The 21,651-nt window shown below is 39.7% G+C and overlaps 2 protein-coding genes across 2 annotated transcripts; both read left to right on the top strand.

Moving 5' to 3' along the window:
- The first annotated feature begins 4,479 nt into the window (after positions 1-4,479).
- Positions 4,480-7,595, top strand: LOC102700556 (bisdemethoxycurcumin synthase-like). The gene is made up of 2 exons (XM_006661587.2): positions 4,480-4,684; positions 6,595-7,595. The coding sequence occupies exons 1-2, from the start codon at positions 4,480-4,482 to the stop codon at positions 7,593-7,595; spliced, it is 1,206 nt and encodes a 401-aa protein (XP_006661650.2).
- Positions 7,596-15,115: 7,520 nt separating this feature from the next.
- On the top strand, positions 15,116-17,758 carry LOC102700270. The gene is made up of 4 exons (XM_040528230.1): positions 15,116-15,228; positions 15,956-16,115; positions 16,183-17,017; positions 17,118-17,758. Exons 1-3 carry the CDS (start codon positions 15,116-15,118, stop codon positions 17,011-17,013), a joined length of 1,104 nt encoding a protein of 367 aa, XP_040384164.1. The 3' UTR covers positions 17,014-17,017; positions 17,118-17,758.
- Positions 17,759-21,651: the final 3,893 nt, after the last annotated feature.

The following is a 21,651-nucleotide window of genomic DNA, read 5'->3' as shown; positions in this document are numbered from 1 at the left end:
CACATGATAACCATCTATGACGTTAAATTTCATCACAAAGTTTGGGCCTGGCTCGACTACACGAGCCCAAAAACATTTAATGACGGTTAAAAAATGTTATAGATTGTGCTGATCCGTGATGATTTTTAGAGAAAATGTCGACAGATTTATTCTCTAATGCTCAATATATGACGATAAGTAGAATCATTAATTCCTATGACAAATTTTCAGTGATGCATAACAAATTAGATCAAATAGATTCTTGTAGTGCAAATCGGCCATGTCGTTGGGGAAGAAGACTCCGACGATGGCAGCGGCAGCGGTGGAGACGAGCACGTCGGCGGTGAGAGGAGCGTCAGCACGTGGAGCGGCGTCACCACCATGCTGCCGCTCGTCAGCGCCATCGTCGCCAACTCCTACTGGAACCGCTAGTCCGCCATCACGGCCTCATCTCTGCTCAGTCGTGGTAAGCTAATCCAGTCTTGGTTTCCTCCTCCTCTGTTTGATTGATTCATGCTGCCATTAAAGATGGACCTTCTGATTGGTCATCTCGGTTTTCCAGTTGTTTTAGTTACCCAAGTAGCCTGGCCAATTATGAATAGGGCTGTTAAAAAAGCTCGAAGCTCGAGAGCTACTCGAGTTCGGTTTGTTTTAGGCTCGGTTCGAGCTTTGGCTCGAGCTCCTAACGAGCCGAGCCTGAGCCTGAGAGCTTTCTCGAGCCGAGCTCAAGCTTCTCACAAGCTTACATATACATGTTATTTTTATTTTTTATTTAATAAAATAGTAGATTAATAATAAATTATTATATATATTTAAATGATAAATTAATTTGTTTTAGTATTATATATTAATTTTAAATCTTATTTATAATTTATTTAATATAGTTGACTTAAAATTATTATTTTTATTTATAAATATCATCAAAATATATATATCATATATTCGAGCCGAGCTCGCGAGCCTAACCGAGCTCGAGGGTTTGCTAGGCTCGATAGAACTCGGCTCGAGCCTGTGTCGAGCTCGAGACTGGATAGGCCAGCTCGCTCGAACTCGACTCGTTGACAACCCTAATTATGAATTGGCCAATTATGAATTAAGAATCAGTCTGTCCATTTATGCGTTTCTGCACCTTGCAGCTGTCCAAAACTCGAAATGGATAGGCTGGTTCTTAATTCTATAGTTCTAGTCTGAATTTTTTTTTGCATGAAAAGGTTCTAGTCAAGAAACTTTATTTTTATATGTAAATTAGACAAGTGCAGTATGTGTGGCGTTTAATTATTGGATCAAGAGACAAAACTACTTCAGGACAAGAGCTATTGCAAATGCAGACAGTTGCTGTAGTCTTCGATGGTTCAGGAATCAGGAGGACAGGGACAAAAAAAAAAGGCTATTTCAGTAGTAACAACGGAAACCATGACATATTTTTTTTCAAAAAAGAAACCCAATCCAATCCATTCATATATAAGAACTTCAAACATCTCCTGATATTTAGCGTCTTAATTAGTAGTCATGAAAAATGGCAGAGGTTCAAAAAAACCCCAGGAATCCATCATCAGTCTTGGTCTGTACTGAGGTAAAATGCCAAAGCAGACTCTCGTGCAATGTACAGATTTAGCCATTTAGGAAGGATTGCATATCTCCCGGTACTTGTAGCAACAATTTTGGTTTTCAGTGTATATTGTAGAATTGAAGAAATCCCAAGGGGATCGTACATTATATATAGAGACGGTACCAAATGAAAATCTTCACTTGATATTGCTACAACCTAATCAATCTTCTAATACAGTCATATGCGCAGTACAACATCATCATCTCAATAGTTCGCTAAAATGTTTCTGCAGTACGTTGTGTGAGAAGTTATCAGATGAGCTGGTTGTGTGCAAGATGGAGCAGATTCAAAAACAAGAGTTGATAGATGATGATCTTGAGCAGATTCAAAGACAAGAGTCGACAAATGACCTCCATACCCCGAGATGCAGGATGATGGAGGTAGTACTTCGCGGGCCCACAAGTTACATGAATTTGGGAGGAACATTGTTTTTCATGTCCACGGTCTCTTCTACAAACCATGCTTTGTTTTTCTTGCTAAACCATTGTTGTGTTGTTAGTACAAAACTGGTATTTGTTTTTTGACATCATGCATATAGTAGTTTGTATATGTTGCTATTTTTGAGTAAGATGTGGTGGTGTTTATTTGATTGCTAGAAGTACATGTAAACCTGTCATGAAAGCTAGTAAACATAACCGTATTGCAGATCATGTAAATGAATTAGCTTAAATAAGTCTATTGATCCATTATTATTGTTCAAAGTTAGCATCCAACCTTTACTTCAACTTAAATTATAGTAAACTGAGATAGTCAACTACAACACTAGTGCAATGTTTCATTTCTCTTATATGTTTTTGTGCTAAATGCATAATAGGATTAATTTGTCGGTACTTCTTATATTTTTGTATATAATGCCATACATGTTGATGTTGTGTCTTACAAGAGCGTAACAAGCAATATTACCATGTCTTTGGGAGGACAGAGTTACGATGATAACATGCCACTGATGCACTCTTTTGGTTGTCTGGTTAGTGAACTTGTGACTAAACTTTAATTTGGAGAAGCATGACTTGACTGTTAATTAGGCTAGTCTTACTGTTGTGTAGGGGATGTATATTTAGTTGTATTTTGGATGTAACTATCTTATATACGTTTGAGTATATGTGTACTCTGTATATTTGGTCTTATCTATACTCTACATCCTGAGCCTATCAGGGCATTCAAAGTTTGATTGGCTCATTTATTATAATGTTAGTGATACAAATAGATACAATACAAATGAGCTAAAAATCAGAGTGAATTGTTGTGTCTTACATGGGCTAAGCCTAAATCTAATGGGTTGTTAATGGGTACAAATATTAGGTCCTATAGGCTTTTGAAATGGGCTTGTTCCACCTAATATTTGATACCAATGCATAGATGGGCTGAAAATAATTTGAATTGCTAAACGGGCTAGGCATAAATCTAGCTAGACTTCTAACTAGCCTTGACCTATAAATAGCTTATAACTAGTCCATAAATAGGTTGCTTATTACAAGGCCTTTAGCAGGCCACAATATAATTCATGATGTTTTCTAGGCTTAACAATGACGAAAGCAAGTGTCACAAATTAATGATGAAATAAGGATCTTCACAAGATTTGTGACAAAAAAAAAATTCGTCATAGAACATGATTAGAGTTGCATGATAGGTGATGAACGTACGTATTTTTGTCACGCGAACGTCTCAAATTCTAAATCATGACATATTTTCTAGTGTTTATGACGTAAATTGAATGTTATCTATCATGAGATTTCTTCTAGGTATGCAAGACTGCAAGCCATTAAGTACTTCATTGCTTGTCTCAGAGAAACTATCTGCAAATGAGGGTACACTTCTTGGCCCAAATGATGCAACTAAGTACAGGAGTGTAGTAGGAGCTCTTCAGAATTTGGCTTTAAACGACCTGATATTGCTTATTCAGTAAATAAAGTGTGTCAGTTCTTGCATGCTCCCACTATAACTTACTGGACATTGGTCAAGAATTGAATTTTGATATATATTAAATATACTGTTAATTTCGTATTAGAGATTCATAAATCACCTTACCTGCTTGTGAATGGTTTCACTAATGCAGATTGGACGTACTGTCTAGATGACATAAGGTCAATAGGAGGTTTTGCAGTATATCTTGGTTCCAATCAGTGATATGGAGTGCAACGAAGCAACCATCAGTGTCTAGATCTAGTACCGGAACAGAATACAAAGCTTTAGCTAATGTTACTACGGGGATTATGTGTATAGCGACTTTGTTGCAGGAATTGGGCATACATGCGCCTAGACCTGCCAAGGTTTGATGTGATAATATTGGAGCTAAGCATCTTTCTGCTAATCATGTTTTTCATGTTGGTACTAAATTTATAGAAGTGGATTACTATTTTGTGAGAGAAAGGGTAACTAGAAAGTTACTGAGATAGAATATATTTCGTTCAAACATCAAATAGCACATGTGTGTTTACTGAACCGTTAGCAGTAAAACAGTTTGAAGAATTCAGAAGCAATCTCAACATCCGAAGTTTAGATTGAGGGGGATTGTTAGATTATATGTATTACCCCCATCATCTAATCCCGTGTGCTTAAGATAAAGATGGCCGGTAGATTAGTATAGTATATATGTTATGATTACGTGTAATCAGGACCCGACTAATCTCGTCTATAGCGCACATAAGTTTGTACTGCTTCTCTCGCCGTTTTGTGCCGATACAATGAACACCGATCGTCACTCGCGCCTACTTTTAACCCTAGATAGAAATCTTTCATGCTTTGCTAGCTCCAGGTCGTCGCGATGAACATCTATAAAACCTCAGCCAGCAGCTAGGGCTCGTACGCATCACAGATATAGCCTCTCTGAAGGCAAAGTAGCTAGCTAATTAATTAATTAAGCTGATCACGTTCTTCCATCTCCGTCAGCTATGCCCGGAGCAGCCGCCGCCGCCGCCGCCGCCGTGGTGGGCAGCCGCCGGTGCACGCAGCACGCAGAAGGCCACGCCGCCGTCCTCGCCATCGGCACCGCGAACCCGGCGAACATTGTCCTCCAGGCCGATTTCGCCGACCACCACTTCGGTCTAAGCAACTGCGACCACCTTACCGAGCTCAAGGACAAGATGAAGAGGATATGTAAGGACAACACCAACATTTCTATATATGTTGACTATATGTCGTCAGGAACCATACGCATCAACAATTTCACGTTAATTTTACTGTCGTTGAAAATATACTGCGATGGATGTGAAAGAAGTAGTATAAAATTTTAACTAGTATCTTGTGGTATTTATTAAGAATAGTAAAATTTCTCTAACAAAATGGACGGTTGACCACAGTAATTTTTATACTATTTAAACTCCAGAGGTGAATATTGAGATAATCAATCTTAGTCACGTTACCTAATTTTTTTCTAAACAAGGTTTAAATTTCCAGATCATATTAGATCAATTCAGAAACTGCACTCTGCTACTACCACACAACACTTTATTAGTCAACTGCCTACGTACAAATAAGTGTATTACTGAAAAGGACTCTGCAAGTCAAAGTCAAATGGTATGAGAATAGGTGTCATGTACTGTCACCTGCTCATCTCTTCAAATTAAATTCCGTGCTGACCCCACCCCCGTACGTACGGATATCCATGCAAAGCAAACAGAAAAAATGAAGAAAAAAAAGGAAATAACCGGAGTATATATATACCAAATTAAGCGCCCTCAAATTCAATATGATTTCTATATACTAATACTATTGAAAATATGATAAATCACTGAAATTACTAATAATTATATTAAAACCGTACGGACGTACATTCATTGGGTGGTTCGATATATAACCAACGCTTAATAAATTAGTAAATAAATAATTAATTATTAGTTAATAAAATTTTTAAAATGATTTTTAAAAGTAACTTATATATATATATATATATATATATTAAAAAACACACTGTTAATAACAGTTTAGGAAGTATGTGCGTGAAAAACGTAAAAATCTAGATAAATAAGGGGCGGTGCGGAGCGCGGCCTACTTAGTATACCGTAGGCACCAAACTCAACCAGCATATCATTGGTCCTCACCATCCCAATATAATAAATATATTATTAGTTTTTGCAAGTTATTGTTTGTATATTTTTCTTATCAGGTAATTGAGATATATAGGACAGTAGTGGTAATTAATTCTTCCATGTTAGCATACTCTGGCATGCATGTTGGCAATGTCTACAAACACAATTTTTAGGAGATTAATACATGCTAAATAATTAAATATAAGTAACACAAGGTACAAATGAAGAGTAATCACGTAAGGCTGAGACGGCTATCTATTAAAAATAAAATACTGTCACTACAAAAATCTCACTTAGTGTTGCCGGCTAAAACAAGAGTACAAAAAATTCTCTACGTAAAACTATGACAAAAATCCTATGTTCTGTACTGCTGTACATGAAGAGGTCTTGAATTAATCCAAGGATTGACCTTTGCAAGGTATTATATTATTTTTTTCTCTTTTGTACAATATAGTTGTTGCTATAGTAGTCGTATAGTTTAATTTATCTACAAAATGGCCGTAGGTTTGTACAAATCATCCTTTGGTAGCTGCCATGTACCAACGTTTCTTTACTAAGTTGAGCATTCTGAGAAAAATATTATTTCCACGGAAAACAACCATAGAGAAAAAGAACAATGCGAATATAGAAATATCTTTTCAAGTATTCAACATATATGTCGATATTTTAAGCATTATATATTGAAGAGTGAAGCAATAATCTTCTTATTCAATTGTTGTTTAAGAAAGTCATATATCTAAAACTTAAAACATTCATGACTCCATAAACATCATATCTAGTTGGGATATTTAGAAAGCATGCAAATATATAATTTTGTTACACAAAGTGCTTTCTAATATCATATAGTTTGGGGTTTACAATTATTAGTAACATTTAGCTATCACCATTAAACATCGGATGTTAGGTCGTCGTAAAACAGTACATGGTTTATTTTTACACAAGAAGAAACCTATAAGAAGGTCTTCTATTTCATTTCAGGTCACAAATCCGCTATAGAGAAACGCTACTTCCACCTTGATGACGAGCTCCTTCGTGCCCACCCAGAGTTCATCGACAAAAACCTTCCTTCCCTTGATGCTCGTGTAGGCATTGTCGCCACTGAAGTCCCTAAGCTCGCTGAGTCTGCTGCACGAAAGGCTATCACTGAGTGGGGCCGTTCAGCCAACGACATCACCCACCTTATCTTTAGCACCTACTCTGGTTGTTGTGCTCCTAGCGCAGACCTCCAATTAGCATCACTTCTTGGCCTACACCCTTCTGTCTCTCGTACCATCCTCAATCTCCATGGATGCTCTGGAGGGGGCAGGGCACTCCAACTTGCTAAGGAGCTAGCAGAGAACAATCAAAGCTCACGCATCCTTGTTGCTTGCTCTGAGCTAACACTGATATGCTTCTCAGGCCCTGATCAGAGCAACATTGTTAGCCATGGGCTATTCGGAGATGGTGCTAGTGCCGTCATTGTCGGTGCTGGCCCCTTGGATAGCAGTGAGCGCCCACTATTCGAGATGGTCGCTGCCTCACAGACGACGATTCCAGGAACTGGGCATGCGTTTGGCATGCAGGTAGCTAGTGGTGGCATAGACTTCCACCTCTCTATCCAGGTGCCGATGCTAATCACACAAAACATCCAGCAGTGCTTGCTCGATGCATTCCATTCAATTGGAAAAGTGGATCCTAACTGGAATGACCTCTTCTGGGCGGTTCACCCGGGCGGCCGTGCGATATTGGATAACATAGAGGGTGTGCTCAAGCTGCAACCATGGAAGCTAGATGCTAGCCGTCATGTGCTGAGCGAGTATGGAAACATGAGTGGTGCCACAATTGCGTTCGTGCTCGATGAGCTGCGTCGTCGCCTAGACAAGGAAGAAAATAAGAAGCATGACCCTGAGTGGGGTATCATGCTAGCCTTTGGGCCAGGAATCACAATTGAGACAATGGTACTTCGTGCTCCAGTTCCATGTGGTCTCAAGGAAAATTAATTGCCACTTATGAGTTCTTAATTAATATATTAAACTATTAATATAAATAAAACCAAAAGGTAATCACCTAGCTCCCGCTCTAATATTTCACTGCAGTATGGTAATTCATGCATAATCCGGGATCAATCTTTCATCTTGAGAGTCCTGCTGGTGGACTATTAGTGGAGTTCATGAATAATATTTGTGTACATATGCATGTCTGTGTGGTCAACTTTAGTGTTTTAAGTAAGAGTCCATGTTCATGTTGGCTTTATTACTCTTTAACTCTTCACTACTTCCGTACGTCCTGTGTCAAGCCTTTGGCTTTTGTAACAAAATTTGGGTATCATGTCATATATATGTGTAATTTAAATACTATAATGATTATGGTTTGCTATAGTTTGAGCTTTTACCGGTGAAGGTATTTTTTTTGGTTATTTTGGAAACAAGATGAAGATGGAATTAATACACATGTTAACGATATGTAACATGACAAAAAATGTTCAAAAAAAAAGAAATAAGAGGAAACTTTAGCAAAACAACACATATATAAAAACAATAACTTTGTCAAAATACGAGCATGCATGCAAGGTAGCGAAATACCACACAAACATCACCCAACACATCTTTAGCACCCACTAGAAAAGCCCTTGCATAGCGTTTAGATAAGTTCAAAAATTTGACTCTTGGCATGGAAAGCTGTAACATCCGGTGATTAGCAACCTTAATCCCGTTTAGTTTACCCCAAATCTCTCTCCCAAAAATCCTTAATTTTGGAATTCAATTTCGAAATTTCAAATTTTAATCCTCCAAACTATAAATCTCAATTTCCAATTCCATTTCCAAATTTTCTTTCTTCTCCCTTCTCTCTCTCACCGCTGGCGAGGCGCGTCGGAGGCGCACACCGATTGTCGTGTCTTGTCGGCGCCACTCACCGCTGCTCGCCGCCTCCTGTTGACACCGCCCGTCCCCGCTTGCTACCGCCAGCCGACAGCCGCACGCCATCGCCGCCGACTGCCGGGCAAGCTTCGGCCACCGTCGCATCCCGTCAACCGTCGCGTCTCATCGCTTTGCATTGCTCGCCGCCACCGCACGCCACCACACCAGCTTGGCCGCCGCGCGTCACCCTCCATCACCGCCGCCGCGCCACGCCACCGCCGTCCGAGGCGTCGTGTCACCGCCGCCCACACACCACCGTTTGTAGCACGCCACCGCTCCCGTCGCCACACTACCCGCACGCCGCGCCGCCACGCACCAAGCCACGCCCGCGCTTTGCGCGCGCGTGCCGCCATCATCCCGCACGCCACCGCCCTGCAGCCACGCCACCGCAGGCGCCGTCCGGTCGCCGTCACGTTGTGCCAGGGGGCCAGTCGGCGTCGAGCCCGCGCGCGCCTATAAGAGGGGGAGGAGACGGCCTCCCGTCACGGTGCCCTCATCCCGCCTCTGCCCCTCCCTTCGCCTCGCTCCGCCGCACCGCCGCCGACCACTAGGAGCCGCCGACCGCCACCGAGTCGGCCGCGCCGTGAGCCGCCGCCGTCGCCGGTCGAACACCCCCACTCATCCTCTGTTCCAGCTCGCATCCCCCTCCCCTTCTCTCTCTCTTACTTGTGGGCCAGCCGGCTAGGCCTCAATGGGCCACCCCTCCCTTTTTGCTCTTTTTCCTTTTTTCCCCTTTTAAAATAAGTCTAATTTAGCTCCCTTCATCCCGATTTCAGTAGCTATTATTTATTTTCTTCTAATTCTAAAAACCAAAATTTATTTCCTTTTCTTCTTTTAAAAAATAATATTTCTAGAAATAATATACCCCTGTTTTAATTATGTTTTTCTTTGCTTTAAAATTTCTTATTTTCATACCAAACAATCTAGTATTTTATTTTATAACTCAAACCAGTTTTGATTTAATAATCTTTTGTCTCCCGAACCAGGGCCATCATCTTTATCCCCTCGGCCACGATATTTCCGGACTCACAAGTCTTTCGGCTAGTCGGCTCATTTCCGTTACTTTCTTGACCACCTCGAGACCGATTTTTATCTCGCGACTTAGTGACCTTTTTTCGTTTATTAGATTCTGGAGTCGCGAACGAGTCGGGCGAGGGGCCGAGTTCGCAAGGCTTCGAGCAAGGCAAGTCATCACCCCCATTGAACATGTTATACCTATATTACGAAAATATTTTCTTTTACTCAAAATTGCATGCAGAAAGAGTAGAAACCCACTTTAGCTGAATATAACCTGTCATATGATTGATTACCATGAAACCTTGTTGCCTCATGTACAGTTATAATCTAGTCAATTTATGACATTGCTTAGTCCTGCTATTAGTTGCCTTTTATTCAATACTATACTTTTGAAATAATTATAATGGTGTTGAGGCATTACTCAGTGGGAGTAACTGCATAGTGGTGGGTGGGGACATGTGCGCCACCCGGTCATGTTAAGAATGAGTTGTTGAGATAAAAATTGTTTTTGACCGGGGTAGAATGGTGGGAATATGGGTGGTTCTAGGGAAAGGTTAGCCGCCCTGATCACTTAAGGACTGAGCTATGCTGTTATACATGAAACGACCACCGTACTACCGTGTTTCTCGAATGGGTATAGACCTAGCTTAATAAATAGCCGAGCGGAAGCGGTGCCCAAGCCGTGGTGGTTCTTATGAGTAAGTGAGTAGGTGGGAAGCCTACTACATAAGGAATGACTGGATAGGTCAGTTCCAGTGAGTTGTAGTATGTTGTGTTTATGTTGTTGGTTTACTCCTCCCTCGGAAACGCCAGAACTACCCTCACTGTTAGTAACGATACGTCTAGAGTGCAATGGGGACTAAAGTTAATGGAGCGGACACTACCAAAGTAAGGTTATCGAAAGGCTTGCCACGACCGTCTCATGTGTTGGGACGAAACTCATGTGTTGAGTAGTTGTGGAGCACGGGGAAAGTGTACAACCACTGCAGCGTGTTAAATCTATTTGAATATACACCGGGATATGGCATACACTTGGCTAGACTCATAAACTCTGAAATATGATTTTGGGTTAATAATGGAAACAGTTGAGTGGTATTCCATCTCTTTGAGGAATTTATTTGTGAACACTGCTTTTATGCAAAAGAACTCTATAGCCTCCTTGTTATAACCTTGCATGTGCATATTTCTGTGGTGACTTGTTGAGTACCTCTGTACTCACGCTTGCTTTAACCACATTAGTGTATGAGGAGGAACCAGTCACAGATTCCTATGAGTGTTTCGAGGACTTCCTAGAAGGAGAAGACGCTTAGTGGAGCCTTGCCCTCCAGTTGTTGCCTGTGTGTACTGCCGCTTAGATGTTGCCACCTCTTCTGCTCTTGTTTAACTATTGTTCCCTAGTTTCAAACTTTTTATCTGGCCAAGTGCCTAGTTGTAATAAGTCCTGTGAGGCACTGTTGTATGAACTACTAATGCTATGACTAGATATCGTGTGTACCATCTACTCGATCCAGGGAATGGTATAATTAAGCATGAGGTAATCTCGAGATCGGGGTGCCGCAAAAGCAGGAGACAATCATGCACGGACTTTCTTCCATCCGTCTCACGCGCCATCACTATGATCGAAATCAGAGCGATTATTTTCTTTAAAAACACGCATAATAATTGGTAGCATTAAATATGTCTATAATTTGGATATACCATATCTTTCTTATGGCTAAAAATAAAGTGGAGAACAATCATAAAGAGGTGCTATTGATATGCCATAGAGGTAATCATAGAGATAATTGCATCACTTACTATGTATACACATATTTTGAATAAAGTGTTATAATGTTCCTTGAAATGGATAACTTACTTATCGATCAAAATAAGTTTGTCACTGATTCGTGAGATTCTTTATGTGTTCTGTCACTATTTCTAAGTAGTAATTAATCGCATCATATATGAAAAAAATGATTCTAATATTAGCACATGTATTTATTAATAATCATGTCTTATGGATTATGATATGAAGATACCAAATAAATAAATTGGACACGTGTTAAGAGAATAAGTTGTTGAATAGACAAATATAAGACACTGCAAGCTGTGCCATTAGTTGGTCTCAAGTAGTGATGCTATTGATTACTTAAACTTTTCCCCCAATTAAAGAGCAAAAAATCACCCGCTTACAACTCCCACTCGAAATGTGTACAGTTGGATAAAGAATGCAACGGAATTGGACACGTATATAGTGTGGCCATCTTCATTCGCGATCGGCCATATCCCTATGGCTTGTCACGGATGACTCATCTCCAACGTCTTGTTTATGTTCCGTTGCAATTGATGTTCTATGTGACGGGCTCTGAATTCTACCTGTCAGGCTGTAACTGTAGTCTGGTATCAGGCCTAAGTTCATAAAATTCATAGATAACTAGATAGATACCTCGCACGTTGTTGCGGGAGAACTCTGTGATAACATAGTAGATATAAATTATAAAAAAGATTCTTACCTACCATACGATTTTTTTATATGTTTATATATTTTTGAGCCTTTATCAATTATCCATAGGTTATGAATGGTTGGGTTATATGGTGTGCCTTTTAGGGGAAGTGATGCAATTTACACTCTTGATGAATCATCCAATGGTTAAAAACAATTGAGATGATGCGCCTTAATTTATACCCTTGATGTATCATCCTAAGGATAAAAACAATTGAGATGAGATGTGCTTAATTTACATATTTGATGTATCATCCTAAGGCTAAAAAAATTGAGCTTATGTGGCTTCATGAGAAGAGAGAATGATATTGACTTTATAGAAAGTAGGGATAGATATCTCACCGGTGACTGTCGAACAAATAATGTCATCTAGAATAGGCCATGTTTCAGGCCATCAAAGATAACTGTGAATGTGATGGCTGTCGGTTTACGTCACGAATGACTTGTTAAATTTAAATGGTTCTGTGGTAGGGATCCCTTGCATGAGTTGGATTTATGGTTTTTCGTTATTTATTTATAGGTATAAATAATAGTAGAGAAGGTCTCTCGGTATCGATTTTTAGTGTGTCGAGTTGAGAAAAAAAGTTAGGGTGGTTCTAAACTTGTTTGAATTTTATGAAAGGAGAGTTGTTACGTTCTGTGAACACAAACAGATGCAGTCGGATCAAAATCTATTTTCAAAAGTTCATCGCGTTTTGTGTTTTATCAGTATCTGATGATTAGACCGTTGAGATATAGGCTGTTAGATCGGCGGCAAGGCACCGGTCACACTGGTGAGGCTACAGCGGATGAACCGGCGGTGCTATCGACAGGAGACACCAGTGCGGGGAAGTAATCAGACCGACCAATCTACACCGGTCAGACCATATGGATTATGGCAGCCAAACCAACAGATCAACATCGGTCAAACTGATCTCCATCAATTACAAGGGTAACTTTTAGTTCTGCTAAAAGTTTTTGTTTTTTGTGTTCCAACAATTCACTTCTCTCTGGTTGGCTTAATTCTCTGTATTCGATCCTACAGGTAGTAAGTTTCTATATAAAAAAATATTATTCCTCTAGCTAGATACCTTCTTAAAAATTATAAAATAAGAACAGATTACATCGTGTGAAAGAATGTCCCACATGACTGACTAGCAACAACTTGAATAATAAAGTTTCTAGCTCATTGGATTATGAGCGCACCCACCTAGATAAAGGTGGGTTTAGTTCGCGAAATTTTTTAGGTTGAACTACACATCATATGTTTGACCGGATGCTAAAAGTCTATTTCGATGACTAATTAAAAAATTAATTACTTAGGGTGTTAGGAAACCACGAGACAAATTTTTAAGCATAATTAATTTGTCATTAGCACATGTGAGTTATTGTAGTAGTTATGGCTAATTATGAACTAATTATTAACTAGTTATGGCTAGTTATGGTTAATTATGAACTAATTATAAACTAATTAGGACCATTGACATTAAAAAGATAGTGTGTTTGACTGTGAGTACCACTTACATCCTACAACCTGTCATAAGTCAAAGTTTAGAAAAACAGCAATCATTTAGCTTGTTTGTGGGCGTTGCCCTTAATAACCGGTCTGGAATTTTCAGTTCCCAATTATACCAAGGCACTCCCTACTCTAGTTCAATAATTCACGTCGTTGTAAATAACGACATGATCTCCAAAACCTACCTTTTAAAGTTTTTTTATAATATATACAAAAATAAACAAATGTGTACTTTTGTTAAAGTACTTTTTAAAACTAATCTACACATGTTGTTATACTAGTGTTTTCAGACTGAATATTTTAAAAATTATTCATAGTTAAGTATTGAAAGTTTGACCTCAACTTTTTAAACGACAAGAAGAATTATAGAAATGTTTCTTGTGGAAACGAAAGAATGTACTCATATCTCAAAATATAGGACTTGGGTGGCAACTAAGATGGTGGATTAACATTATCATATACCTTTCCCCATGTAATCAATCAACTTGTGAGAATGGAAACAAGGGAACTGGTCCAGTTGCAAAATTCGCAGTGATTTTTTTCAATAATTTAATTAACATAACTCTTACTTAGTTCTATGAAATTCTCACCAAATATGTCTTCTGCCAACTAGAAATATATTGATGACAACGTGGTATGAATTTCTCACCAAAGATTACTTGGTATAAATATATTGATGTCAAACTAAGCGTGCTGTTCTTGCGAGGAACGTTGAACCAAATATTTTTAAAATCAATTATGAGACTTGGAAAAGATCAAATTAGAGTGGGAGTGATTGTATGGCAAAAGCCAAATGGCATATTTGCTGACGAAAAATAAGTTGTGAATTAACATTTTATATATGCATTATTAGCGTCCTAAAAGCTAATGCTGGAAATAACCTTCAATAAAAAAATCCCAAAAATAACACTTAATTTATGGTTGAAAATTTAAAGTTTGGTTTACAAGTATAAGCAAAAGCGAAAAGTTGAGAGCTAGTGATTTTTATAGAAAACTAACAGGATGGAATGACAAAAATAATAAATCATTGTTGATGCATGAACTTCTACTTCTTTCTTCACCTAAATGAAATTTGGTTTGATAGTGAAATGATACAGGTTATATAATTTCACTCTCAATACGGTTACAAGTATTTATAGACTCTCCAAACTTGGGTACTTAGGGCACGTACAGCGGGTCTTTTTGCCCCGTCTTCGATGACCCGTGCTCTGAGGCGGAAGAGGCGAGCTCGTCCTCCCGAGGCGACGGCGCGGCAGGATCCCGCGCGGAGAGAGCGCGCGGGGGAAATTTCTCTGCGAAATCCAGGTTCGTCCAACTCGATCCCCTCCCACTCCCCCACTCCCCTCACTTGATTTGGGTGCTGCTGAGATGTCCACGGCAGCTGCAGGTAGGAAGAAGAAGGGAGGCACACCTAAGGCCTCGGATGCGGCGGCGGCAGCCCCAGCCCGTACCCTAGGTCGTGGTGTTGGGTCGGCGACGACGGCTCTCCCCTTCAGTCGTGGCGGCCACGGTGTCGGGTTAGCGCCGCCGCCTCGCTCTCTCGGCCGTGGTGGCGGGCCAGCAGCGGCAGCAATCCCTCCAGGCAGCTTCCCCAGTTATTCAGCATCCATGGATGGATTTCCCTTCCCTCCGCCTTTTGATGGAGCCTACGGAGGTGGATTCCCCAGCTCTTCAGCTTGGTTGGATGCGTCCGGTGGTGATGAATCTTCTCCTGGATCATGGTAATCTTTGATTCTTGTTCTCTGTTCAGCATTATATGCTTGTGTGATTTGTTTCCTTGTGGATGTGTGGTTCATGAACTGCTAATGATTCTTGTGGGTTAAAAATTGCCCCTTACATCACAAGAGAACATATAATATGCTTGTTTTTTCCCATCTGAATGCCTACTATGTTCTGTGTTAGAACTAATTTCAGTGTTACATAGTCATAAAAATCATGCTTTATTGTACATCCCTTGCCATGGGTCATAAGAAGGTATGCTTGTTTCAATGTTGTAATGTATTGCAGTTTTCTAGTTTGGTTTTCAAGTGTGATGAGCTTCTCTACATTCTGCAACTTAACCATTCACAGTTTACTCAAATGTTTATAACTGGTAACTTAGTACTGATTGGAAAAGGCATTCTACAATTTAATTACTTGAGTCTAAAATTTTTTGCATCATGTAGCACGTTATCCTAATGATATTGAGGTTATATTCAACTTTTCAGAGAAATACAAATCAGATTAGCTAGAACCCTGATTAGTAATGTCAGTAATCCTTTCCTTTGTTATATAACCACAATAGTTAGCTAGAACCCTGTAACTGAAATGAACTAGCTGCCATGAGATAATCTGCAAAAGCAAGCCAAACTCAAATATCCGCCATTATCCTGTGATCTAAGATACTATCCGTGTGATCTAAGATATTATCCAATTTATTTGCCTCAAATATATGCTATTAACCTGCAGGGATAAAGATGTATATCCACGTGGTGGTTTCATGAGCTATTTTAGAAATCATGCACAAAACTCTCATTTAGTTGGTGCGCCTATTTACATTGCTGATGCTAGTTCACCACCAGTGCTGGAAATTTTACAACGCAATGATGATGGAAATGGCAATGGCAATGTTAGGACTGAGAAGAGGATACTGTGGACAGAGGGAGAGGATATCAGATTGATGAGTGCTTGGATAGAGCATTCAACTGACTCTACATGTGGAGCAGATAAAGGGAGGTGGCCAATATTGGGGTGAAGTTGTTGAATCGTACAACAAGACTACCCCACCTCTCAGAAAAAGAAATCTGAAGCAATGCAAGGATAGATGGCACAAGATTAATAGGTGGACGGATCTCTTTGAGTGTGCTTATGTAAAGGCTCGTAGAGCTTTTACAAGTGGATATTCTAATCAAATGTGGATTGATGCAGCACACAAGTTTTATGTGGATGACAATAAAGAGGCAAAGCTAGGACCCTTTGTGCTGATGGAGGTTTGGAAAATATGCCGAGAAGTGTCAAAGTGGAAAACATACAATGAAAACCTGAGGAATTCACGTAAAAGGAAATCATTTCACTTGGAAGGAGACTCTGAGGAAGCTGATGACACTTTTGATGAGATGCCAAAGCGACCAATGGGTCAGAAGGCCGCTAAAAAGGCATCTCTAGATGCAAAAATCAAGTCAAATGGTTCAGGTGGCAGTGATGATGGTCACTCAAAAAAGTCTCCTATTCAGTTAGACAAATTTGATAGATATAGTAAATTCCAGGAGGAAAACAATGACAAGTGCATGAAACTATTGGATAGACAAGAAAAGATATCTTCTGAGAAGCTAGAGGCCACAAAAATTGCCCACCTTACAGCACAAGAGTACAAAGAAGGAAAGAAGCTTGAGAAAGAGTCAAAGATGATGGAGACTTATAACAGCCTCATCTCACAAGATACAAGTTCAATGTCTGCTGAGGAAAAGGCGCAGCGAGTTAGTATGACGAAGTGTCTTATGAAAACTCTTTTCCCTGAATCTAATTGAACAGGTAAACAATTATGCAAGTTATTGCCACAAATATGTGTGATTACAAGTGTCTTAGGCAGTCCCTTCAGTTTCTAATGTGAACCTTACTATTGTTGATACAGATATGTCAACTTTGCAAGTGGAGGCTACTATCTCTAGCTATCTAGTGAATGCCAAATTATCTTGTTGTTTTCTCTATCCTAAACCAACTTTTCCACTTTTTCTATCCTAAACTCTGGCTATTGGCAAGTTATGTTTAATCTTTCAGCAGGTTCAGTGTATGTCTCAGCTTATATAATTTTTGTTCATGCCCGATCCACTAAGCCTATTTTGGTGCTTGTTCAGTGATACACTATACTACTGATATGGAGTATATATAATCTAGGGAAAAAGATTAACATATACTTTGATGAGAATCTACAAATGATCAGAAAGGGGAAATTTAGGAAATAAATTCAGAGCTTGATCATTGGAGGTATATACTGGGAGCTAAATATTGATTTGATTGTGGTCATGGCTGGGAGGTATACATCCTGGGAGATATATACATCCTGTGAGGTCAGTTTCAGTTTCTGAATTAATGTGAATGTGATTTGTAAATGCGAATGCGCCCTTTAGTTTCTGTTGGAATATGAATGTGCATGCTTCAGTTTCTGTTGGAGTGCCGAGAGGACTTATTTTCTTATCTGAATGTGAATGTGCCCTTCAGTTTCTTTCTTTAATGTGAATGTGCATGCTTCAGTTACGGGTATTATGTATATGTGCTCCTTTATGTGAATGCTTTAGTTATGTGCATGCCCGTTTCTGTGAATGTGAACGTGAATTCAAGCCACACTTTTATACTATAAAATGGAACCTTCTACTCCTTTTCATTATGTATATGTGCTCCTTTCCGGCTACCACCCTACCCTCTACTCCTTTTCATTATGTAATTGGAGCCGCATGAAGATGATGACTTCGTAGAAGCCGATGATTTTGAGGTGTTCACTGTAGAAGAGTTGCTAGCAGAGGATGAGATCATCGAAGAGTTGCTAGCAGAAGAATTCAAGGCTGCAGGTGATGGAGAAGCTTCATCCGTATCTCCTCGTCGTCGACAGAGTGGACCAAGGAGGTACATACCAAGAAATCGAGAACGTGGTCATGATGATCTTGTCGCTAATTACTTTTCCACAAATCCTATCTACACCGATGAAATGTTTCGTAGGATATTTAGGATGAGACAGCCGTTGTTTCTGCGTATCGCACATGAACTTAGTGAGTGGTCTCCTTATTTAACCCAATGAGTTGATGCAACCGGTAGGAATAGTCTTTCACCGCTTCAAAAGTGTATAACACTTATCAGGATATTAGGTTATGGAACAACGGCTGATCAACTTGATGAAGTCTTGAGGATTGCTGCAAGCACTTGTTTGGAATGTTTGGGAAAATTTGCTGAAGGGGTGAATGAAAAGTTTGGGGACGAATATCTGCGCCCGCCAAGAGCCGATGAATTGGAAAAAATCTAACAAGAAAATGAGACGATGAATTACACGGACCTAAATGTAAAATTGTCATCCAAAAATTTGATCTACACAAAAATGAAATCCGGATGACACAACGATTCCGTTTTTTAAACGGATCTTGATTCCAACAACAAATAATTTTTTTTTTCTAAATTTATTTGACACGACTCAAAAGTAGAGGGAGTTCGTGAAAGGGAGGGGGACTTCAACCGGACACACAAACTTACGGTCGAGGGGGAAGGGAACTTGCGGACTTGGTGGGCTAAACATGGAGCGGACTGAACAAAACACGTGGTGCGGGGAATTGGAGGAAACAGACTGGCTATAGATAGAAACAAACAAACTAATTGATCGTAGTCTGCAAACTTTCCACCAAAAATCGATCTGATATCCTTTCCTTCTCCTTGCACGCACGCAACATATCTTCTTCCTAGCGCGCAAAAGCACGGTACCGTGTGAACCACGCGACTGAAACCCTAGATGCAACTACACAACTCCAAAACTAACCAACGAAAAATTCCCAAAACCACAAAATTGGAACCCTGGCAGCGAGTCGATTTCGTTTTTGTAGGTCCCGATGACAAGAAAGACACGATGGCGGTGACAACAATGGTAGTATACGTGACCAGAACTCGAAACTCTAAACCAACTAACGCTAACACTAGTAACATGACTCGACAATGCAACGCAAAACATAAGAATGCAAAAACTAAAAAGAACAATGCAAGGCACAAAGATGGCTAGGTAAACTCACTCTGTTTTTTTGGCTATTTTCTGGTTTATAGGTAGATAAAACTCACCGAGCAACGAAAGCTCTGATACCACTTGATATGCATGGGGGTGGTTCGATCTTTCGGTGAGTTATGATAACTACGATTTGGGAGAAACATTGACGACCCGACTACAACCGTACAAAACGTTGGGTTGCACCTTAGCGATCGATACACCTCTCCTTGGGTTGTTGATCTTGTTGGTGAAAGTCAACCTTATTCCTACAAGCAAATCGAAGAAACAAGCAAGAACAAGATAAAAGCAATGTGATATTGCAAATAGGAATTGAATATAAATGATAAGTTTGAGTTACAAAGAACAAGCAGACGGGTGGTCGAGTCGACACACGCGCTGCAGGCAAGCAACAATGGCTAAACTTTAATCTAACAAAACCTGTGAAGCCCTGAAGAGGTACCTAGCTATTTATAGGGGTGGGAGGATGACCAAGGGTGCCCTAGGGTCGTGCTCCACCAGATTGGGGTGCACTCCACTTGGGCCCCTCTTGGGCTAGGGTCCTAAACAAAGTTACAAGCCCAAAGACCCATGAGAGGTGATATAGCACCATGTTCCTTCATTTGCAGATGACTTGGACGTAATTTGACGATGAGGTTGGATCCGTTGGAAAGAGGACTGCAAGAGTTTTCCATCAAGTACTCACAGACCCAAAACGGAGCTCGTATGCAAATTTGGCAGCCGTTTGAAATCAGCAATATCGCTAGTGGCCGAATTGGATTGCAGCATGTGAGCATCTTGCTCTTGAAGTGAGAAATGGTTGTATCCGTAGTAGCCGTGGTCACATCAATAAGTCGCCACTCTTTATTCAAGCAATAAAAGGGGAAGCTCCAACGGTACATTACAACGTAAATAGAACACAATATGACATGGGTTACTATCTTGTCGATAGAATATATACAGAATGGACAGTATTTGTGAAGACAGTTATGACCCCTCAGTTGGCGGAAGACAAATTATTTGCATTGAAGCAAGAAGGGGCGAGGAAAGATGTCGAGGTGCACATTCGGTGTGCTGTAATCACGCTTTGATATTATTCGTCGACCAGTAAGGTTATGGAAGCAGGGGGAAGTTATCAACATAATGCAAGCTTGTGTTATCCTTTACAATATGATAGTGGAAGATGATAAGGAAGCAATTAGAGATGTCTTGGATTTGAATTATAATCCAAGTGCGACGATAGTGCTCCTGCCTGGAGTGCAAAGAAGTGACAACCCAGATCCATGCTTCGCATAGGTACTTCGTAGAAATTCCGCTACCAAAGCTCGGCCAACACATAGGGAGCTAAAAAGGATCTAATCGAGCACATATGGCAACGCTATGGAAACAAAAAAAATTAGACTAAAGACAATGTAATATAATTATTATATTTATGGTTCCTAAAAATTATTATAATCTTGTATCTTATTCATGCTTGATAGTATTATATCAAATATATAGCCACACAATGGTATACACAAATGCATTTGCAGTTGATCAAAGCTACATGTAAAGCATTAAACAGCTTACAGACAGACCCTCTGTCTATGGGTTATATGAGCTGTCTTTATATCTGTCTGGATGATAACTTCAAGGTTCTTGGAGACGCACCCCTGTGGGTTGTACATGCCCTTAGGTGATTCTGTTGGTTATGAAAGAAATAAGTGGTATGGTCCCCTTGCGCGTTGTTTCCTTTTATTATTGTGTTTTAAATGTCATCCCCCTGTGTTATATTAATTGTCTCTCGGAAAAGTTCAATGACTTCTTAAGACAGAATTGAGGTTTAAAAACCTAATATTATATGTCTCGACGAAGCAGCTGGTTTTGGCACATGTGATGTACTTCGTTGCAACAAAATTTAACATAAACCCTGGTGGAGTGAAATTGGACATAGTATATTTTGACTCATATTTACTTGCAAGTTGTAACCGGGATATCCTAAGAAAGAGAAGTCTGTTGGTGTTGTATTTCATTTATGTAATACTCCCTCTAGTTCCATAATTACTATCATTTTGGACAATATTGATGTCAAACAAACATTGACTATTTTAAAATGTGTAGTTATGATTATGAACGCTGAAAAGTAATTTAATAAAAGTAAATATTTTCTCTTTTTGAAAATATTATAATAGAAAATATAAGCAAAGATAGGTTTTGGAGACCGTGCTGTTGTCTAAAATGACATCAATTATCAAAATGGAGGGAGTAATATAGTTCCAACCAACTTATTACAACCTTATCTTCCCTCAGTACGTAATTATTTGAGTATGAATCGTGCTAGCAGCCAGCATTTTGTCTTTAAAATATTGTCAAGATTCCTCTCCTAGAATGTGTTAATATAATTAGCATTTCCTTCGTTACTTGACAATGCTGTCACGCCACCGACAATAAC

Source organism: Oryza brachyantha, chromosome 10 (genome assembly GCF_000231095.2).
Source record: "Oryza brachyantha chromosome 10, ObraRS2, whole genome shotgun sequence".
Lineage (NCBI taxonomy): Eukaryota > Viridiplantae > Streptophyta > Magnoliopsida > Poales > Poaceae > Oryza > Oryza brachyantha.
This window is presented reverse-complemented; position numbering and strand designations above follow the sequence as displayed.